The sequence below is a fragment of the Neoarius graeffei genome, chromosome 26, assembly GCF_027579695.1.
Source record: "Neoarius graeffei isolate fNeoGra1 chromosome 26, fNeoGra1.pri, whole genome shotgun sequence".
Classification (NCBI taxonomy): Eukaryota; Metazoa; Chordata; class Actinopteri; order Siluriformes; family Ariidae; genus Neoarius; species Neoarius graeffei.
The window spans coordinates 16,849,243-16,873,083 of record NC_083594.1 but is presented as its reverse complement, the minus strand read 5'-3'; the positions used below and the strand labels follow the sequence as shown (position 1 = coordinate 16,873,083).

The 23,841-nt window shown below is 39.9% G+C and overlaps 1 protein-coding gene across 1 annotated transcript in view; it reads left to right on the top strand.

Moving 5' to 3' along the window:
* The window catches only part of dock3 (dedicator of cytokinesis 3), a 542,206-nt gene that overhangs the window by 229,968 nt on the left and 288,397 nt on the right, over nt 1-23,841 (top strand). Inside the window, exon 6 of the mRNA XM_060909764.1 lies at nt 19,452-19,600. Within this exon, the coding sequence (XP_060765747.1) occupies nt 19,452-19,600 (149 nt within the window). The remainder of the gene's footprint in view (nt 1-19,451; nt 19,601-23,841) is intronic.

The window sequence follows — 23,841 nt, the reverse complement described above, 5'->3', positions numbered from 1 at the left end:
CTTTCTTCTTTGGATATTTCAGTGATATAATTTTCAAACTTCTTTGAGCTTTTGAACCAGTCTAAAAAAATTTCAACAAATTTTAATGCTTAAAGATAAGGAATGTACACTATCACTGCAAAAAGTAAAATCTAACCAAGATTAAATATCTTAAATCAAGACAAAATATGCTTGTTATTTGTCTGCCAAGATAATTCTCCTTTCCAGGCAGGTTTTGTGTAAGAGTATTTCACTTACTTTAAGCATTTTTTTCCCTCAATTATCTTAATAAGGTATTATAACTTGTTATTGAGATTTTATTACTGGTTATGAGTAAGTTCTGTCTTAAAATGAGAATTACCATAATTTCATCGGTGTTATATTAACCATGACAAGTTTGTTAAAGTCAGAATTTCTTATGTCAAGCATCTTATCCTTTCTTTTAATCTCTTCACACAAAACAGATAACTAAATGAAGGGCAATTCCATGTAAATGTCAACCTCACCATGCAAAAATAAAGCAACATGTAATACATCAAAACCACTCCCAGAGATATCACCTAGGCCTGTATTTTACAGATGTGAATAAGTTGAACCAATTTGTAACCAACCTAATATGTCACTGTCAGTCTTTCTTTCTTATAATGTAAACCCCAAGCTAAAATCAACTTTGATCATGTACAATTCTATATTATTGCCACAAGCCACAGAAATGTATGCTAAAATCCACAAAACAGCAAAACAATAGCCATCCTAAATATTATTTAAGAACTTTGATAGTTTTAGCTGATATTTAGAGAGTTTTTCAAAGGGTTATGGTGGTTAAATTGCTGATTTTCTAAACATATGCCATGTCTATTTCAGACGCGTCACATCCATAACGGAATTTCGTCACATCCATAACACTGACTTTTCCTTCCGAAACTCTGCATGAAATACAAAATATTTTAAACAAAGATTTTTTAATATTCACCTTGGACCCCTCTATCAAACGGATATCTCCATTTCGACATTAGGTTTACAGTTTCACAGAGTTTGATAAAAATGTACAGTCACCCAAGAAAAGTGATACTTTTTCTGTCACATCCATAACGCATCTTTTATTGGCATTTTCTGGCATGCCCTAGATGTACTATGGGAATTGTTCTTGTTCTATCACTTCTCCAGTATGGTACAGCCTTAAAATATGCAACACCTGTTTAAATACTGGGAGACAATAAAACATGCACTGGGTCATTTGTTGCCATTTTGAGTTCAAGTGTCACGTCCATAACGCTGGAATTGCTCTGAAATGAATTGTTGTATTGTCAATCTGGCAACAAAAATAGGCTACAGAATGGATTGGTTTGTTGTTTTGATTTTGATTTATTTGGCGGTCTCAGTTGGTATAAACACTTACTTAAACAGAGCACACCAATACGCCCAGATGAAATAGTCAAACTGTTGGTTGGGGGACAAAGTATCTAGCATGTTAAAATGAGTAGTACAACTTTACTTGTTTTTAGTATAAATACACTAGTTTTAAGACATCTGTGGGGTTTCTAAAGCTAGATATATTTACTTGTTTTTAAAAATCTTGCCAAGTCAAATTTTCTTGTTCTGTTGGCAGATAATTTTGCTTATTTTAAGTAAAATATTCCTAATTTTATTACTTTTTTTTTTCTTGTTTTTGTAAGCCAGGTTTTTGCAGTGTACCGTTCAAAAGTTTGGGGTCACCCAGACAATTTTGTGTTTTCCATGAACAGTCACACTTTTATTTCCCACCATAAGTTGTAAAATGAATAGAAAATATAGTCAAGACATTTTTCTGGCCATTTTGAGCATTTAATCGACCCCACAAATGTGATGCTCCAGAAACTCAATCTGCTCAAAGGAAGGTCAGTTTTATAGCTTCTCTAAAGAGCTCAACTGTTTTCAGCTGTGCTAACATGATTGTACAAGGGTTTTCTAATCATCCATTAGCCTTCTGAGGCAATGAGCAAACACATTGTACCATTAGAACACTGGAGTGAGAGTTGCTGGAAATGGGCCTCTATACACCTATGGAGATATTGCACCAAAAACCAGACATTTGCAGCTAGAATAGTCATTTACCACATTAGCAATGTATAGAGTGGATTTCTGATTAGTTTAAAGTGATCTTCATTGAAAAGAACAGTGCTTTTCTTTCAAAAATAAGGACAGTTCAAAGTGACCCCAAACTTTTGAACGGTAGTGTAAACAAACCGGCGAAATGACAGGATCAATTTGTAAAAAAAATGCTATCATAATAATTCTTGAAAAATAAAAAAAGATATGTTCTTCCCATTAAATACTTTCATTCCATATTTTGTTGCCTTTTTTTGTTTTTTATTTTTTGAGATTTTGTTTTCAAGTTGAGTTTTTATTTCGTCCTCGGTCGGTTCAGCAACACGTGCCGCCATTTTGGTTTTCTCTACTCACGGTATATGAGCTGATAGCCTAGTAGTAGAGTAGCCAATCAGAGCACGTGATTGCTCATATCCAGTGACTGTGGATAGAATAAAAAGGATGCGGCACGGAAAGAAAGAGAGGATGAATTACATCTTCTAGGTATGTCGTTAGCTAATTCCCAGGCAAAAACTCTGTTCATCCAGTTTGTGTACGATTATTACAATGTGAGACTATTTTATGCTTTCCGCTGAAAGAGCTACCAAGCTGTGTTGCATTGCTACGCACCCAATATGGCACAGTGTGATCCATCCATTATCCGTAACCGCTTATCCTGTGCAGGGTCGTGGGCAAGCTGGAGCCTATCCCAGCTGACTACGGGCGAAAGGCGGGGTACACCCTGGACAAGTCGCCAGGTCATCACAGGGCTGACACATAGACACAGGCAACCATTCACACTCACATTCACACCTACGGTCAATTTAGAGTCACCAGTTAACCTAACCTGCATGTCTTTGGACTGTGGGGGAAACCGGAGCACCCGGAGGAAACCCACGGGGAAAACATGCAAATTCCACACAGAAAGGCCCTCATCGGCCACGGGGCTTCTTGCTGTGAGGCAGCAGTGCTAACCACTACACCACCGATTTTGACAATTATTAATAGAATAGTTATGGATTTTTATAATACAGATTATCCCAAAGCAGCTTTCGAGACACTATCTTAACTTCTATTTAGAAAGAGAATAACGACAGTGACAAAGGGATAATAATTGATTTTTGAGTGTTTATTTTGTCCAAGAATTAAACAAGAGGGAAAAACGTTTCCAAGATACAAGAATAAATGCAACAGTATATCCTAATGGGACACTTTATAAATAATTTCAGTCTTAATGAGAATTATACAGCAGTTAATTCCAGTCCTGATTGGACAAGCGGGATTCCAAGAGTGCCTATATGGGATGTTTCACTGTTTGTATCATTCAAGTTGGCTTTATTTGGTACTTAAAATTGCAATTGTAACAACAGTCCGACTGAAACTGTTAACGACGTCAGTAGTGGACATTGGAGTAGTCGTCCCTCCCCCTGTCTCTTCCCTCTGTCTGTCCCTCTCTGAGTTACATGTTGATCCTGAGGCACCAGTGACGTTGACGACTTCTGCTCCTCGGACCTGCGTGATCCTTCCTGATGCCCTACGTCTAGCTAGAGTCTCATCACATCGCTCCTGTGGAGGACGGCCTCATATGGACAGTCGAAAGTCGCACTTGGAAGGCGGCTCTGGGCACTTACAGTAATGCATTTATGCCTGAGGACTACAGTTGACTTACTAACTTTAGGACTGCAGTTGTCATGAACAGTTTTGCACTCAAGTCTCCATCAATGAACAGTTTATAACTTCAACAAAACAAACTTTATGCTAAAACTCTAATGATTTTCATGGTTACACAGTTATACTTTGTGACTATAGAGGACACAGTTATAGAAGCGAGTTATTTATAATCATGCTATCTGTTATCACCCAAATGAGGATGGGTTCCCTTTTGAGTCTGGTTCCTCTCGAGGTTTCTTCCTCATGTCGTCTGAGAGAGTTTTTCCTTGCCACCGTCGCCACAGGCTCGCTCATTGGGGATAGATTAGGGATAAAATTAGCTCATGTTTAAAGTCATTAATCTTCTGTAAAGCTGCTTTGTGACAATGTCTGTTGTTAAAAGCAATATACAAATAAACTCGACATGGTAAACGATACATACTTCTGACTTAAAATACGTATGAAAGCTCGTCAAATGGAAGGGACGGCAATTTCACCAGATGCACCTTCAATCAACAAGAATGTACAGATCATCGTGATCTAGCTAGCGAGCCGGGGGCAAATGGGGGCCAACATAGTCACTGGATGCTGGTATGGGTGAGCTCCATACTGGATCTAAAACATCCTCTGAGTGGCGCAGACCTCAAGTCCTACTCCGACCTCCTCGTAGTGCCACTTGGATTAAAACCTACAGGAGAGGACAACTGCGGGTACCTGGCGCAGTATAACCAGGTCGCTCCGGGCAGATGGGGCTTGTCAGCCATGGTAGGTGACCTGTCTAGGAGAAGGACACGCCGATATAAAACCTACAGCCCGAGGACCTCGCTGTCACCGTCCCAGCTTGCTAGGCCATGGTAGATGAACCCCGGGTGTAAAGGGTGGAGCCAGTTCTGCGCACACTGTACTTCACCTACAAAACTCCATTGCGCAGACCGAAGGATGCGTCCACGTCCACGACCACCAACTCTAACTGCAATCGCACCTGCCGATCCCGTATCGGCCTTGTCAGCCGTGCCTGCAGTCGACGTGGACCATCACCTTCTTAATCTTCGTTCGCAAAGCGAAGCCAGAGAGCTAGTGAGCCAGCTATCCAATGGCTTATCAGTAAGTGCGGCCTATTGAGACCTATTTTCATTCACAGAGCAAAAATAAATGATTTTTTTAGCCAATTTTTAGTCTGAAATGTCAGTTACTCAATATTCATTTCTTATTTATAAAACTATTGTCTAAAAGCAGTATCGCACAAGAAAGAGTTCGAGCGAATATCAGCATGGCTGTGGTTACCTATATGCCTGGTGCCTTTGGATGAATCACAGCTATGCTGATATTCAGTATACTTGCACTCTAAGTGCAATATTGCTCATGCGATACTGCTTAATTAGAAGTGGGGGAAAGAAATGGATAGCATGTAAAACAAAAACAGCAAGGGATCCAAGACAAAGCCTTTTAGCACTCCAGAACTGACTTTAGATTAAAGTAATTTACATTGCAAAGTGGGTCGAAATCACTAAAAAAAATCACTAAAAAAAGGACACGGTTCTTGAGCTTATTCAAAGAATATTCCTGCATGTACCAAGGGTATTCAAGTCATTCCTTATGTCTGGATAAGCAACTACCATGACAGAATCGTGACAACAGTTTAATTTGCACTGCCTAAAAGCAGACCTCCTGATGAGTGCATGAGCAAAATATTTGCAAAGGCACAAAATCAACCTGAATAGAATAATAATATTAGAGCATATGAACCATCAAATTGTGTAGTGTCGTGTATTTCACATCAATAAATTGCTGCATTGTCTTGTGACAGTGAGGCCAATAATGAGATGCGCATCACAGTTACGAATTCATATTTATTCCTTTCTTTGACACCACATGCCATGTGCCAGAAACAACACCACAACATTTATTATGGTGTGACTCTGCTGGGCGCCTGGTGGGCAGCAGTGAACCGGCGCTTTCACTTTACATCATTACTACAGAGTTGCAATCCAGTATCAAACTTGATATGTCAAACAGTTGTCTGGTTACAACTATCACGTCCACGCGCATTGCCATTAGAACTAATTACCATGTACAGTGGTGCTTGAAAGTTTGTGAACCCTTTAGAATTTTTTATATTTCTGCATAAATATGACCTAAAACATCATCAGATTTTCACACAAGTCCTAAAAGTAGATAAAGAGAACCCAGTTAAACAAATGAGACAAAAATATTATACTTGGTCATTTATTTATTGAGGAAAATGATCCAATATTACATATCTATGAGTGGCAAAAGTATGTGAACCTCTAGGATTAGCAGTTAATTAGAAGGTGAAATTAGAGTCAGGTGTTTTCAATCAATGGGATGACAATCAGATGTGAGTGGGCACCCTGTTTTATTTAAAGAACAGGGATCTATCAAAGTCTGATCTTCACAACACATGTTTGTGGAAAGTGTATCATGGCACGAACAAAGGAGATTTCTGGGTACCTCAGAAAAAGCGTTGTTGATGCTCATCAGGCTGGAAAAGGTTACAAAACCATCTCTAAAGAGTTTGGACTCCACCAATCCACAGTCAGACAGATTGTGTACAAGTAGAGGAAATTCAAGACCATTGTTACCCTCCCCAGGAGTGGTCGACCAACAAAGATCACTCCAAGAGCAAGGCATGTAATAGTCGGTGAGGTCACAAAGGACCCCAGGGTAACTTCTAAGCAACTGAAGGCCTCTCTCATATTGGCTAAAGTTAATGGTCATGAGTCCACCATCAGAAGAACACTGAACAACAATGGTGTGCATGGCAGGGTTGCAAGGAGAAAGCCACTGCTCTCCAAAAAGAGCATTGCTGCTCATCTGCAGTTTTTAAAGATCATGTGGACAAGCCAGAAGGCTATTGGAAAAATGTTTTGTGGACGGATGAGACCAAAATAGAACTTTTTGGTTTAAATGAGAAGTGTTATGTTTGGAGAAAGGAAAACACTGCATTCCAGCATAAGAACCTTATTCCATCTGTGAAACATGGTGGTGGTAGTATCATGGTTTGGGCCTGTTTTGCTGCATCTGGGCCAGGACGGCTTGCCATCATTGATGGAACAATGAATTTGAATCATCCCAGTAAATTCTAAAGGAAAATGTCAGGACATCTGTCCATGAACTGAATCTCAAGAGACATTGGGTCATGCAGCAAGACAACAACCCTCAGCACACAAGTCGTTCTACCAAAGAATGGTTAAAGAAGAATAAAGTGAATGTTTTGGAATGGCCAAGTCAAAGTCCTGACCTTAATCCAATGGAAATGTTGTGGAAGGACCTGAAGCGAGCAGTTCATGTGAGGAAACCCACCAACATCCCAGAGTTGAAGCTGTTCTGTACGGAGGAATGGGCTAAAATTCCTCCAAGCTGGTGTGCAGGACTGATCAACAGTTACCGGAAACATTTAGTTGCAGTTATTGCTGCACAAGGGGGTCACACCAGATACTGAAAGCAAAGGTTCACATACTTTTGCCACTCACAGATATGTAATATTGGATCATTTTCCTCAATACATAAATGACCAAGTATAATATTTTTGTCTCATTTGTTTAATCGGGTTCTCTTTATCTACTTTTAGGACTTGTGTGAAAATCTGATGATGTTTTAGATCATATTTATGCAGAAATATCGAAAATTCTAAAGGGTTCACAAACTTTCAAGCACCACTGTACCTGTTCCTGATTAGAGTGCAATCACAGCGCGCACACATAAGGACTCTCAGTAACACACAGGCTTTGTAAAGTATACACTCTGTACCCCGTGTTGAATGTTACCAAGCCTTGTATTTTGTATCGCTTTTCTGGTTTTGACCCTGTTTGTGGTTTTGGACTGTAAGTATTGTATTACCTCTGATATCGTGTCTGTGCCTCGCTCAACCATTGCCTGTTATTCGACTCTGCCTTTGTCAACGTTTTGGATCTGCGTGCTTTCAATAAAACTCTTCCCGCACTTACATCTGTCTATCGCCCTGACGTGACAGAGACTGTCAACTGTCCAACAAGCTCATGGACGAATCAAACTGTTTTAACTCGCTTTATGTGAAACAGTCATGAATATTTTCATAAAATGTGTTCACGACAGGCGGCACGGTGGTGTAGTGGTTAGCGCTGTCGCCTCACAGCAAGAAGGTCCGGGTTCGAGCCCCGTGGCCGGCGAGGGCCTTTCTGTGCGGAGTTTGCATGTTCTCCCCGTGTCTGCGTGGGTTTCCTCCGGGTGCTCCGGTTTCCCCCACAGTCCAAAGACATGCAGGTTAGGTTAACTGGTGACTCTAAATTGACCGTAGGTGTGAGTGTGAATGGTTGTCTGTGTCTATGTGTCAGCCCTGTGATGACCTGGTGACTTGTCCAGGGTGTACCCCGCCTTTTGCCCGTAGTCAGCTGGGATAGGCTCCAGCTTGCCTGCGACCCTGTAGGACAGGATAAAGCGGCTACAGATAATGAGATGAGAGAGATAAAAATCCATTTATCTCATGGAAATAAAGGTACAAATTTCGTTGTCCAGTGTTGAAGTGTTTATGAGATACGTTATATAAGAGCCTTGCACTTACGATGGGGTTCCCTGTGGTGGTACACCTCCGTTATATGTATGTGCAGATATCGTACGGTCAAAAGCCATCAAAAATCAGGTCGATGCATGACAATATTTTCTTAAGTATGGGGGTCTGCTTTGTGCACTTGGGGAGCTCTGCTAAAACTTGAAATGCTTTACCTTTAGCGATGAATTTATGGCTATAAATAAGACGCATCATTTTGAAATGGTTATGTTTTGTTTCATACTGGTGCTTCGCATTAGCACTTTTGACGAGAGCCTAGGACTATAAACAGCTGAGGTCTGTTGGCTTTAAACTTGAACCAGGAAGAATAAACCCATACTAATCTTATCCATTTCTCTTTACATATTCTATGTTGCATACATATTCTCTCTACATATTTAATGTTGGGTTTTGTACTAGCTACTATATGTTGTCATTTTACTAATCAGATTAGAAAAGGTATTGCAAGTGATTGGGTAATCCACATCTGGTACAGAAGCCATGGTAGGTCATGTTTAGAAATCTGGGGCTGCTGAACTGCGGCCATTTTTAGCTCATCTCGCCACAGGCCAGGCCGGATGAGCTTATGCGATCACGCGTCGTCCATCCGTTGTCCGTCGTCATCTGTCCACAATTTACAAAAATCGCTACTCCTCCAAGAGGATTGATTGGATTTTGATCAAACTCACATTCAATGTTCCCCAGGTGGGTCTGCATAAAAGTTGTCAAGATGGTGGCGCCACCTGTCATATTTACGATTTTATGGGCATCTGAAATTTTTGGGTGACTCGTCACATTAAACGCTACTCTTCGTAAACTGCTGGGACGTTTTCACTGAAACTCACCCAGAAGACTCTAAAGACATATTCCAACAAGAATTGTTCACCAGGTGGTGCCACCTGTCATGGATGCAGCTACACAGGGGTCATATGCACTTTCACAAAATCAGTACTCCTCCTACAGGATTGATCGGATTTCAAACTCTCACACAACAACAGTGGCCAGTATGAGCTCTAGCCTCATTGCGGCTATTTTTTAAAACTTGTTATTCATCCCTTGGATGCTCTGTGATAGTATTTTTAAAGTTTTGTCCATTGAAATACTTTATGTAGCCCTGAATAAAAATTCCCAAGACCCAATTCGGAGTCTGCAGACGCATCTACATCAGATGGTATCAGAAAGTCATGTTTCCCAACATAGTTTCTGTGCTATGATGAGGTTTAAATTCTGAGCAAAATTCTTCAGATACAACACAAGACACTTTGATAAGCTTTTACAGTTCAACAGATGCTGCTTTTTTTCCAATTAAAGAAATAAAGGTTTGACTGAAATGCTTTGACGTTTATATGAATGAATATTATGTTATTTCCTCAATTGAGACCTGAATCAATTTGATAAATTGCAAATCATGTTCTGTTGGGGAGCGGCATGATGGTGTAGTGGTTAGCCCTGTCGCCTCACAGCAAGAAGGTTCTGGGTTCGAGCCCAGTGGCTGACGAGGGCCTTTCTGTGTGGAGTTTGCATGTTCTCCCCGTGTCTGTGTGGGTTTCCTCCGGGTGCTCCGGTTTCCCCCACAGTCCAAAGACATGCAGGTTAGGCTAATTGGTGGCTCTAAATTGACCGTGAGTGTGAAAGGTTGTTTGTCTCTATGTGTCAGCCCTGCGATGACCTGGCGACTTGTCCAGGGTGTACCCCACCTCTCGCTCATAGTCAGCTGGGATAGGCTCCAGCTTGCCTGCGACCCTGTACAGGATAAGCGGCTACAGATAATGGATGGATGGATGTTCTGTTGGGGAATTTGTGATCGAGTAACTGTTTGAGCTGACAACCTTTAATCCTTTATGTTGTTAAGAAACCTTTTAACATCAATGGCATGACCCAACTCTGTATCTGGGTGAAGCATCGAAAAGACATCCTTGTGTGTTTTCATTTTCCAGTGTGTGCAGAAAATTTTGACTTAGGTTCCATGTGGATTGTTTGTACATTTGTACATACATGTGTATAATGAGGCTGTGGTTGTGTGTGTGTTGTATGCAGAGAGGAACCATCAGGGCCTTCTAGGCCTTCAGAGAAGGCCCAAATACAGGGTTAGTCAAAATTATGTTAACACTAATGGATTATTTTTCTCCTGGTGTGCTATAACCGCTGCTGGCGTAATTGGGCCCTACTTTTTTGACACCCCAACAGTGACGTCAGACGTCTACTTACAGATGGTGCAGCAGTACGCCATTGATGAACTTCCACTACAGATCCGATTGGCGGGGTATTTCCAACAGGATGGCGCGCTGCCGCATTCTGGCCGTACTGTTCGTGCTTATCTCGACCACACATTTCCAGGTCGATTGATAGGTCGTGGTGGACCATTGCCATGGCCTCCACACTCCCCTGATTTGACGCCCTGTGATTTCTGGTTATGGGGTATGGTAAAGGCGCGCATGTATAGCAGGAAAGTTTGCAATATCAATGACCTCAAGGACAGAATAAGGACTGTGGTATCATCTATTCCCCGCAAAATGTGTGTCTGGGCTTTAAATGGTACTGTTACTCGCTGGTTTTTGTGTGTTGAACACGATGGCGAACAGATTGAGGCTGTCCTGTAAATCATCTTGCACATATGATGCATGTTTTTTGAATAAATGGTTTCTACCATTTAAGTGTTAACATAATTTTGACTAACCCTGTATATGAACATTTCAAATGTTATATTTAATTTTTTTCATTCTTTCATAATTTCATTATAATTATTGCCTTCTCATTCTAATTTGGCCTCACTTTTTTTCAAATTTGCTTCAGAAATGAAAGGGTTACTGTCCTGAAAACATTAGAGTTATCCAGTGAGATTTTTTTGTTTGTTGTCTCTAGGCTGAGAAGAGTTTCGAGCCGGCTCACTCACTGGTTGGGACTTCATTGCCGGGACAGAAGGCCATGTAGGAAGTGACAGATGAATTAACCAATCAGATTTTGCATTAAAGTGGGAGGGGCCAATAATTTATCGCCCTAGACCTACTCGAAGGCCAACTCTAGCTTAAGTCAAGTTTATTTGTATAGCGCTTTTAACAATAAACATTGTCGCAAAGCAGCTTTACAGAATTTGAACAACTTAAAATATGAGTTAATTTTATCCCTAATCTATCCCCAATGAGCAAACCTGTGGCGACGGTGGCAAGGAAAAACTCCCTCAGACAACATGAGGAAGAAACCTCGAGAGGAACCAGACTCAAAAGGGAACCCATCCTCATTTGGGCAACAACAGACAACATGACTAACATTAACAGTCCTAACATAAAGTCAGCTTCGTTGATGCTATAAACCCCCCACTGACAGAAACCCGAGCGCAAAACCGCCCAGTCAGCTTAACCACAAGTCGGTGCCGTCAGTGTAAGAGTGCACTCACCTTCCAGCCAGTGTAGTGTTCATCAGTAGAGTTAGCGAATACTAATAAAGCGATCAAACCAGTGCTATCGAGAGCAAGGAGCACAGGCTAACGACAGAGAAACTACGATTTCTGTCTCCAGACTCTTCTCCCACGCAGGTTCACCGCAGTATTTTTCACTCCGACTTAAGTATTCATTTCCTGATGTGATTTACATAGTTACTTTTAAAATCAACATCGACAACTACACACAACGGAGCGATCTGGCAGCCTGCTGCTAATTCCTCGCAAAATCCTTTGCCCTGTTGCTTTTTTGGTGTGTCTGGCTAACTTTTAGCTGAGCTGAAGTCCCGGCTTGAATAGTAACAGTTCATACATCCAAACAAACTTGTAGATGAACTAGGGATGTCCCGATCCGATCACGTGATCGGAAATCGGGCCCGATCACATGGTTTCAGACTCGATTGGAATCGGGCATTGCCTCCCGATCAGGGATCGGATATATATCTATATAATATATTCTCATTTTTAACACATCAATAGCTATGGCACAATGGCACAGAGTGAGACCAGACCTCTTGTCTCAACACAGCAACATCAACGCGTGCGGCATGACATCACTTTGTAGCGGAGACGCTATTGGTTATTGGCTGCCTGTTGTCGGCAAAGTTGAACATGGAAGCAGTTCGAAGCGGAAAGCAAAGCATGAGATCATTTTTTTCGTTGGATGACAAAAGAAACGGGCTCAAACCTGAAAGGGTAGAAATGCTTGTTTTCATCAAGAAAAACGTTCATTTCCTTAATTGAAATTACTGTACACCACTGTGAGATGCGTTCTTAAAAGCAAATTACCTGTGGCACTTTATTTTTTTTATTTGTTTACATTCCTGCCAGGTATTTTAAGGTTATTTTTTTTAATTTGTTATTTATTGTTCAAACTGCCTCACGTAAGTGCTCTGTTTGCTAACGGAGTTGTTGGATGTTAAAATAAGGTGTTAAATAAAAAATGAGGAACATCCTGGATCCGTTTCTTTCCTTGTCTTTATTTTTTATGGATTATAAGAAGTATCGGATCGGGACTCGGTATCGGCAGATACTCAAAATCAAATGATCGGTATCGGATCGGAGGGCAAAAAAACCTGATCGGGACATCCCTAAGATGAACACAGACGGCGCATGCGAGATTCCAGAGAGAAAAGCAGCAAACATAGACATGATGTAATTGTGAAATATTTGTACTGTAATCATGTCAGATTTTTCATCCTAAACCCCCTCCAGCTCTGGTAGATGTGAGTTGACGGGAAAAGAAAATCACCTATGATTATTCTTCTGTAACAGTCAGCGTTTATTTTTATAGCAAAACCGTACATTTTTTAAGAACTCGGCACACCTTCTGCACATCAGCTTTGTTCCAAATTCCATTATGTGCACTGGTGTGTGACTAAAAGCAGTCTGACCAGGGCTGGCCTTTTTTGATTAAAACTTCATGCGAAGGGATGCACCACTCATTTAAATCTGTGTTAATACAAGCCACAGATAAAAGCTGAATTTGTTCTTCAACTGTATGTCTACAGACATGAAATACTGTAGGTTATTAGTACAATATTTCCAGCAAATATTCTCACATCAAATGGTCTTTAACCCTTTGATGCAAAACATGGGTCAAAAGTGACCCGGCTGAGTTTTTATCTTCTATATCTTTGCAATAAATTAATTCCATCATTCAGTATTCAAGGTATTCCTCAATTAACTTGTTTTTGATCATCATACATCTTTATTTTATTTTTTCCTTTCTTACTTTTTGAATAAAAACCCTTTTTGTATCACTACCCTTCTAATGCACAACCTGGGTCAAAAACCGACCTGCATTCATTTTCCAGGTTATTTCATGTATGGCTGAGTGTTTCTATGATCTACTTTTGAAATAAATTCATTTCGTCATTTACTTTTCCAAATATGCAGTAAATATCTTGTTTTTGTTTCGCACAAATCATCATTTTTATTTTTCCTTTCTTAAGTTATGAACAAGCACAGCTTTTGTAATTCTACATCAAGTTTACACACATGGGTCAGAACCGACCCGCATGCATTTACTACAGCGTTTGGTGGGAACTGTGAATCGTGCTCGTGTCAGACATTTCACAGCTCAGCACAGCGCCCTTTGCCCATCTAATACATGGAAGTAATGTTTTTCAATTGTTCTAACATTACCTTAGAAAAAAATTGATTATGTTTAGGTTCCCTTGAGAGTGAGTGGATTACTTGTCAGAAAGTTACAAGTAATTACTATTAGCTACCGAGCTGTTGACATATTCTACTTTAGTTAGCTAATTTTATTGTAGTTGGCTTAGCTAACTACATAGTTAATAAATAAATAACTGGCCCCATTCACTGCTAAAGTAATTACTTGAAACAAATTAGACATTTAATTTTAAATCACACTTGGATGACCTGTGTAGTAATATAAAAAGTATTTTTGTTCATAAAGTAGGAAAGAAAAAATTAAATTAATGATTTGTGGTAATTAAAAACAAGATATTTAAAGAATACTTGGAATATTCAATCATAAAATAAATTGATTTCAAAAGATAGAGCAAAGAAAAACTCAGTCAGCATGAAATAACCTGGAAAATGAATGCGGGTCATTTTTGACCCGTGCTGTGCATTAGAAGGGGTGTGCATACACTACCGTTCTAAAGTTTGGGGTCACCCAGACAATTTTGTGTTTTCCATGAAAAGTCACACTTTTATTTACCACCATAAGTTGTAAAATGAATAGAAAATATAGTCAAGACATTTTTCTGGCCATTTTGAGCATTTAATCGACCCCACAAATGTGATGCTCCAGAAACTCAATCTGCTCAAAGGAAGGTCAGTTTTATAGCTTCTCTAAAGAGCTCAACTGTTTTCAGCTGTGCTAACATGATTGTACAAGGGTTTTCTAATCATCCATTAGCCTTCTGAGGCAATGAGCAAACACATTGTACCATTAGAACACTGGAGTGAGAGTTGCTGGAAATGGGCCTCTATACACCTATGGAGATATTGCACCAAAAACCAGACATTTGCAGCTAGAATAGTCATTTACCACATTAGCAATGTATAGAGTGGATTTCTGATTAGTTTAAAGTGATCTTCATTGAAAAGAACAGTGCTTTTCTTTCAAAAATAAGGACATTTTAAAGTGACCCCAAACTTTTGAACGGTAGTGTATGTTTTGCATCAAAGGGTTAAATCTGGATTAGAATATCAGTTCCCAGTTAATATCCTGCTTGAGTCTGAAACAGGGGCGGCACGGTGGTGTAGTGGTTAGCGCTGTCGCCTCACAGCAAGAAGGTCCGGGTTCGAGCCCCGTGGCCGGCGAGGGCCTTTCTGTGTGGAGTTTGCATGTTCTCCCCGTGTCCGCGTGGGTTTCCTCCAGGTGCTCTGGTTTCCCCCACAGTCCAAAGACATGCAGGTTAGGTTAACTGGTGACTCTAAATTGACCGAAGGTGTGAATGTGAGTGTGAATGGTTGTCTGTGTCTATGTGTCAGCCCTGTGATGACCTGGCGACTTGTCCAGGGTGTACCCCGCCTTTCACCCGTAGTCAGCTCGGATAGGCTCCAGCTTGCCTGCGACCCTGTAGAACAGGATAAAGCGGCTAGAGATAATGAGATGAGATGAGTCTGAAACAGGGACACTTCGGGTGGTGCTGTTTTGGACAGTTGTTTGACGTAATAGATCATATTAGGGCTACAGTGATTATCAATATTGCATTGTTTGCTTAACCAAGAATAGAAATGTAAGAATGCATACTCAAAAGTTTGGACACACCTTCAATTCAGTGCTTTTTCTTGATTTTTTTTCTTCATTAAAAGACACTTCACATTTTAAAATAATGACCGATGTCGTTTCTCTTGACTTACCGTAGTTGACCGGTTCTTGACATAATATGGATTAATACAGTTGTATTTTTTCTTGTTTACTATTTACTGTTTGATCTCAAACACATTAAGAAGGAAGAAATTGCACTAATTAACTTTTGATGAGGCACAGCTGTTAATTGATGTTCTGCCTGCATTTCTCTTTTTTTAATCCCTCTATCCATACATTTTTTCCCCATAGACTTTGAATGGGGAATTTTTCAAACTGCTCCCATATGGGTGTTTTTTTTTTTAGTAATACGTCCAAACTTACTAGACATACCACATATCACTCGACCTCTTTTCATACCTCTATCACTGCTACTTTCTGGTTTTTTTTTCATCCCTCGCTCTTCCTCCCATTGGCTCCCGTCTCTAACTGCACCTAGAGATTAAAAGCTAGAACCACAGAAGTTGATACCGTAAATGTTGTTAGGTTGTCGTACCTTACATAAATATGGCATAACTTTTTCTCTGCTCTGCCTTCATTCTTTCTTTTTCATCCCTCCATCCTCCCATTCGAATCCATTGATTTTACCACGCCTACATCTTTTAAGGGAGAGTCATGAAACTCGGGATATGGATTCAACTGCAAAACCACAGCACTTAACTGCTTTTCATATTCTCAGTTAATAGTTGCGGTAAAACAGTAACAACTAGAAGGACACTCGGTAGAATGCATACCTCCGCCAAGCCGCATATTAGAATATCCAGATGTTTACTATGTTTACATGCATATCTGGATTTGCATCAAAATCTAATCAATTGTTACTTGTCCCTTGACTCAACTTTCTTCCAAATTTCATCAAAATCCATTCACAACTTTTTGAGTTACACTGGGAACAGACATCCATCCATTATCTGTAGCCACTTATCCTGTTCTACAGGGTCGCAGGCAAGCTGGAGCCTATCCCAGCTGACTACGGGCGAAAGGCGGGGTACACCCTGGACAAATCGCCAGGTCATCACAGGGCTGACACATAGACACAGACAACCATTCACACTCACATTCACACCTACGATCAATTTAGAGTCACCAGTTAACCTAACCTGCATGTCTTTGGACTGTGGGGGAAACCGGAGCACCCGGAGGAAACCCACGCGGACATGGGGAGAACATGCAAACTCCGCACAGAAAGGCCCTCACCGGCCACGGGGCTCGAACCCGAACCTTCTTGCTGTGAGGCGACAGTGCTAACCACTACACCACCATGCCACCCTGGGAACAGACAAGACAAGACAAAAAATAAAAATAAAAAATCCTGGATCCGCATACATATCTAGATCATGTTTCTACATACATATCTGGATTTGCATTAAAATCCAACCAATTGTTACTTGTCCCATGGCTCACCTTTCCTCCAAATTTCATCAAAATCTGTTTACAACTTTTTGAGTTACACTGGTAAGAGACAAAAAAAAGAAAGAAAATCCTGGATCAGCATACATATCTAGATCTGATCTCATCTCATTATCTCTAGCCACTTTATCCTGTTCTACAGGGTCGCAGGCAAGCTGGAGCTTATCCCAGCTGACTACGGGCGAAAGGCAGGGTAAACCCTGGACAAGTCACCAGGTCATCACAGGGCTGACACATAGACACAGACAACCATTCACACTCACACCTACGGTCAATTTAGAGTCACCAGTTAACCTAACCTGCATGTCTTTGGACTGTGGGGGAAACCGGAGCACCCGGAGGAAACCCACGCGGACACGGGGAGAACATGCAAACTCCGCACAGAAAGGCCCTCGCCGGCCACGGGGCTCGAACCCAGACCTTCTTGCTGTGAGGCGACAGCGCTAACCACTACACCACCGTGCCACCCATATCTAGATCATGTTTCTATTTACCTATCTGGATTTGCATCAAAATTTAATCAATTGTTACTTGTCCCATGGCTCACCTTTCCTCCAAATTTCATCAAAATCCGTTCACTACTTTTTGAGTTACGTTGGGAAAACCAAACAAAGAAACAAATGGATGTGAAAACATAACCTCCTCCAACAACCAAAAAAATAGCTGGCTTACCTTCCCTCTAAATTCCATACAAAACGACACAACACACAGACCATCCATATACTGGATTTTGTGGTACCCAGACACAAATAGCCAAGCAAAAAAATTTGGTCCAATTTAGGCCCTGTCCACACGGCAACGGATTCAGGTGAATCTGATAAAATTGTTTATTGTTTCGGCCTGGCGTCCACACAGCACCGGCGTTTTGGGTGCCCCAAAACGAAATATTTTGAGAATGGGTTCCAGAGTGGAAAAATCTGGCAACGGCGCCGTTGCGAAGTCGTCTGGATGAGTAGAACGGATTTGTTTACGATGATGTCACAACCACATGACTGTCAGTGCTTCACGCGGGGTAGAAGTGTAACGAACTCGATGCGAGTTGTCAACAAATCTTATAACTTGGTTCATGAAACGCGCTTACAAAATATTTTCACTGTGAATATTTATTGTGTAATGGTGCAAAGTGAGAGAGAGAGAGAGAGAGAGAGAATAGCCCTTAGGGCAGAGTCTTTAGTCCAAACACTGCGGAAGCAGTACCAAACCGCGCACCGCCCGTGCACTTTCCAAAAACAAAAACAATTCCGCCAGCAAAAATAGGAAAAAAAAAAAAAGGAGCGATCTCACCTCTTCAGATGTTGGTTTAAGTCCGACAATACATTCCTCAATAAGGGCGTAGAAGAACAAAGTAATCCATCAACGTGTAGCATTCAATTTATTCCGGACCATTAAAGAATTCTGGAAGATATCAGAATGTTGGCGTACCGGCTTCCATCTACCCCCATTCATTCCTCTTTCCGCGTCTTTCGTTTTATGCTACTGATTAATAATCAAAACTTTATGTGGCTGATGCGACAGAAGAAGGGGTTTATGCGCATGCGTCTACTTCTTCTATTGTTCTGGTGTCTCCGATGGGACCGTCTTACAGCGCACGTAGAGGTGTGGCATGTGTATTGCATCATTTTCAGCAAGCGTTGCGTTGCCATATGAACCTGATATTTTACTGATCCGTTGCCCATGTGGACGCGATATTTAAAAAAAAAAATCTCGTTGCCGTTGTCGTGTGGATGTAGCCTTAGATCTGACCTATTAAGTGATCACTTTATGATAATCTTGGTGTTTTTATGTGTGGTTTAAGAGTTTTTAAGGTGTTAAGTTTTGACTGTTCTACGATATCATGATTGTTTCTGTGTTGTCAAGTTCTTGAGAGGCTCGTCCTACCATGGACCCTAGCCATGAAGTAATATGTCCTGTCATTCTGACAGAACTGGGAATTTGTTTGTTCTGAGCCTCAGAACTGGACAGCAGTGGAGGCCTCAGTAGCATCTTGTATGTTCTATTTTGCTGTCACTCTTATAGCATGTCAGAGGACTTTTTTTTTTGCCAATTTTGGTGCTCTGCTGTCTCTCAACACTTGCAGCCAGTGTGAAATTTATAGTACAACAATTTGATCCGTGAGACAGTTCAACGCCTGTGGAGAGCAAATTTGTTCTGTCTCTACTGTTAGAAAAAAAAATGTGCAGCACCAGTAGATGTCTTTTTTTTTTTTTTTAATCTTAGTACAAATTTCATGTTGATTTCTTCCGGGTTCCCCAGTTTCTTCTCAACTTCCAGAAACGTTGAAGTAAAAGTAACTGGCTACTCTAAATTGCTCCTCGGTGTGGAAGAGGATGTAAATGTGTTTGTAGATGGTGCTCTGAGATGGACCGGCATGCCATTCACAGTGTATTAGCACCTCACTTCCAGTCTTCCCAGCATAGGCTTTGGCTCCACAGCCACCCTGACCAGTATGAATGAATTAATTCATTGTTGCAAATAGCAATGTGCCGTTGTACAGCCTGATCTCAAATAGCTGCAGTGTTTTCAGATACAAATACATATTTCATAAATTCTCGCTCTCCTTCTTTCCACTACAGAAGCACAAAGTGGACCTCTTCTATAAGCTGCGTCACGTGATGAACGAGCTGATCGACCTGCGGCGGCAGATGCTATCCGGTCACCTGACCCAGGATCAGATTCGCGAAGTCAAGCGCCATATCACCATACGTCTCGACTGGGGCAATGAGTAAGTTTGTATGCGTTTAAAAGTAATGCAGACAGTGTTCTGAGGAACATCTTAACATCATGTTTAAATTCCTATGGACACAACGTTAAAATAAAGCAGCTCAACATGCGGGTTCACATTGATGTTATTTAAGTTAATGAATGAACATTTTATGATCCACCTCCCCTCTTTCTCAGGTTGATTTACATTTCTCCGAGACCATTTCCTCTGTTAGACTGACAGAGATCTAAATTAAGTATTGGAGCTTTGTGTGCATTAGTCATCGCGAAATGTTGTACATAGCTAATGAAGGAGAAAACAATTTGCTGTGTAGCGAGGAACAGCAATTCACAGCTGCCCTCAGCAGAATTATTGCCTCGTATATACTGAGCAAACAACAGCGCCTATCTGCTTTATTTAGAGGCCAACTGTGTCGGATGTTTGGCTTCACTTATCTTTCATTCGGTAACAGTAACATATTGATTCATCAGTTCCAGCATCACAGAACTGAGAAGAGAGGCTTACAGGCAGCTATAATTGAAATAAACTCAATTAAAAATACATTTACAGGACAATTTACAGCACTTCACTCTGCCATTAAAACTTCAAGGAATTTCCAGTGTCCTTTTCATCTAATTTTTAAAAAACTCTACTGTGTCTGTAATTTATGTGAATACTAATGATGACATTGGCATGGCTTTCCATGCAAAGAAAGTGATAGAAAACTTGAATGAAACAAAAAAGAGACCAAAGAATTGTATTTTGAAAGCCACTGAATCCTTAGTAATGAAATGAAAGAACCATTGAATTCATTGCAGTGATTGGAAATATTTGACTTTGAAAATCACACCTTTTTATAATCGTCCTTGAACTTCGAAGTAGTTGAACTCAGTGTTCAGAGATTCACATTTTTACAGTCATGATTTCAAAAAAAAATTAGACATCGAGTATATATATGAGTGATTCCACGCTTATGGGTACTGAAATGGGGACATGAATTTATTTTTAAAAATTCACCTAAAACCATTTCTTTTTTTACCATCAGGTCACAAAACATGTAATCTTTAATGAATGATATGTTAAAAGATAACTTTAATTTTCTGAGATGTAATAAAAACATATTTATATGCCAAAGTCAGAACGTAACAGAAGTGTTGTGGACATATATATTCTCAATTTTAACAATGTAGAATTACTTTTTGAAACATAGGAAGGTGATGTTTTAGCAAATATAATTAATAAACATGTGTAGTAGAATAAACATACACATTCTTTCAATAAGATTAACATGGTATATAGCTAGATTGTAATTAATTTGTAACAGACGCGAGATGGACAATCGTAACAGAAGTAATGTAACAGACATCATTTTGGAACTCATAGGCTTGACTTTGGCATATAAATATGTTTTTATTACATCTCAGAAAATTAAAGTTATCTTTTAACATATCATTCATTAAAGATTACATGTTTTGTGACCTGATGGTAAAAAAAGAAATGGTTTTAGGTGAATAAGTTCATGTCCCCATTTCAGTACCCATAAGCGTGGAATCACTCATATTATTATTTTTTGACCGTTCACAAATTTCGACTCAATAATTCAGTTTTCAATCCTTCTTTTCCGAGGTGAATTTTGGAAAGTAAATTTGTCAGGCTGAATATCTGAATATTTAAGTTATTCCACGAAATCGAGTCGTACACGAGCTGATAGCCGATGAGGCACGTAGCACCGAGTAGGCTATAAGCCATGTACGACGAGATTGAGCGGAACACTTGTTTTATTCTATCCACATTCACTGGATTTTGAGAAACAGCATTTTTATTTTTTGCAAATTTGATAAATAAAAACTTTATACAAAACGTCTGACAAAATCATTTCCGCTTAGAATGTAAACAAACCAGTGAAATGACAGGAGCAATTTGTGAAAAATGCTATAATAATAATAATTCTTGAAAAATAAAAAAAGATACACTACCGTTCAAAAGTTTGGGGTCACCCAGACAATTTTGTGTTTTCCATGAAAAGTCACACTTTTATTTCCCACCATAAGTTGTAAAATGAATAGAAAATATAGTCAAGACATTTTTCTGGCCATTTTGAGCATTTAATCGACCCCACAAATGTGATGCTCCAGAAACTCAATCTGCTCAAAGGAAGGTCAGTTTTATAGCTTCTCTAAAGAGCTCAACTGTTTTCAGCTGTGCTAACATGATTGTACAAGGGTTTTCTAATCATCCATTAGCCTTCTGAGGCAATGAGCAAACACATTGTACCATTAGAACACTGGAGTGAGAGTTGCTGGAAATGGGCCTCTATACACCTATGGAGATATTGCACCAAAAACCACACATTTGCAGCTAGAATAGTCATTTACCACATTAGCAATGTATAGAGTGCATTTCTGATTAGTTTAAAGTGATCTTCATTGAAAAGAACAGTGCTTTTCTTTCAAAAATAAGGTCATTTCAAAGTGACCCCAAACTTTTGAACGGTAGTGTATGTGTGTGTGTGTATATATATATATATATATATATATATATTTTTTTTTTTTTTTTTTGACCGTTCACAAATTTCGACTCAATAATTCAGTTTTCAGCCCTTCTTTTCCAAGGTGAATTTTGGAAAGTAAATTTGTCAGGCTGAATATCTGAATATTTAAGTTATTCCACGAAATCGAGTCGTACACGAGCTGATAGCCGATGAGGCACGTAGCACCGAGTAGGCTATAAGCCATGTACGACGAGATTGAGCGGAATAATTGTTTTATTCTATCCACATTCACTGGATTTTGAGAAACAGCATTTTTATTTTTTGCAAATTTGATAAATAAAAACTTTATACAAAACGTCCGACAAAATCATTTCCGCTTAGAATGTAAACAAACCAGCGAAATGACAGGAGCAATTTGTGAAAAATGCTATAATAATAATAATTCTTGAAAAATAAAAAACAGATATATTCTTACCATCAAATACTTTTATTCCATATTTTATTGCTTTTTTATTTTGGGGGGTTTTGTTTTCGAGTCGAGTTTTTATTTCGTCCTCGGTTGGTTCAGCAACACGCTCCGCCATGTTGTTTTTCTCGACTCATGGTATATGAGCTGATAGCTTAGTAGTAGAGTAGCCAATCAGAGTGCGCGATTGCTCATATCCAGTGAATGTGGATAGAATAAAAATATGTGAATATTTGAACATCTTTTATTTGAGTCAAAACTACTTTCAGAATCAAAGTTCACGCTCATTCTAACAGATTATTGTTAATATAAGTCAACACAGACATGGACTTATATGATAGATGTGCCATGTAAACACATTTTTTTATAAATGTGTGCGATAATAGAGAGATTCACCAGAGAGGTGTTAGTGTGCCATCCGGGTCACGGCACCAATTTGTTAGGAATTTGGCAAAAATGAGTCCAAACACAGGAGACTGATTTGATCTTCACATATTTACTTGTGTGATTGAAGAATCTTTAGATTAGCTTCTTCATCAACAGAAGGATAACTTCAGAAAGGTGACCCCAGCTTGCATGGTGCAAGATTGCAACCAGCTTGTAACCTTGAACAATGGACACCAGCTTGAAAGATTTAGAGGCCAACGTATGTCAAGAGCAGAGTAGGAGGTGAAGGGGGATAAGAGACAAGCTGATCAAACCAGACAGTGTTGTGATATGAACCTTGGTGTGTTCTGATACCCACCATACCGATTACACAGCGAATATGAAATACAGCTTATTCAGGATATTTTATACAGAGAGTCAGAGACGAACATAAATTAGAATTTAATTATAAGCAAATAATTAAAGCAAACATTTCCTTCATTGTTGATATGGTGAGATTTTCTGTAAGGAGGGCAATCTCCAGCGTTAGCCTTTTGTAGAATCAGAGAGAAAGCTGTAAGTTAAATTTTTTCCACACTTCAGGATGGAGGACTTTGTTTTCTTGGCAACATGACAGGCTGCGTTTTTCTTATTAACTTTAAAGGTCATAGACAACGGTCAGAGGTGAAACATAGAATAGCAACTGTATTGTCTAGAAGAACGACCCAAAAAGCGAATTCAATTTTCGTAGTGTCTAATTTGCACCCTAAAATTGAATAAAACGGTTAAAATATACCATTTTGCCCAATTTCCGAAGGTTTGTTTACATCTCACTTATGCGCACTTTCACCGCCAGGGGACCGCCGTTGTGACGTCATTTAAGCCAAACAGACTGGGAGCAGCTCTGTGTTTACTTGCGAACCGAGCACACATGTACGG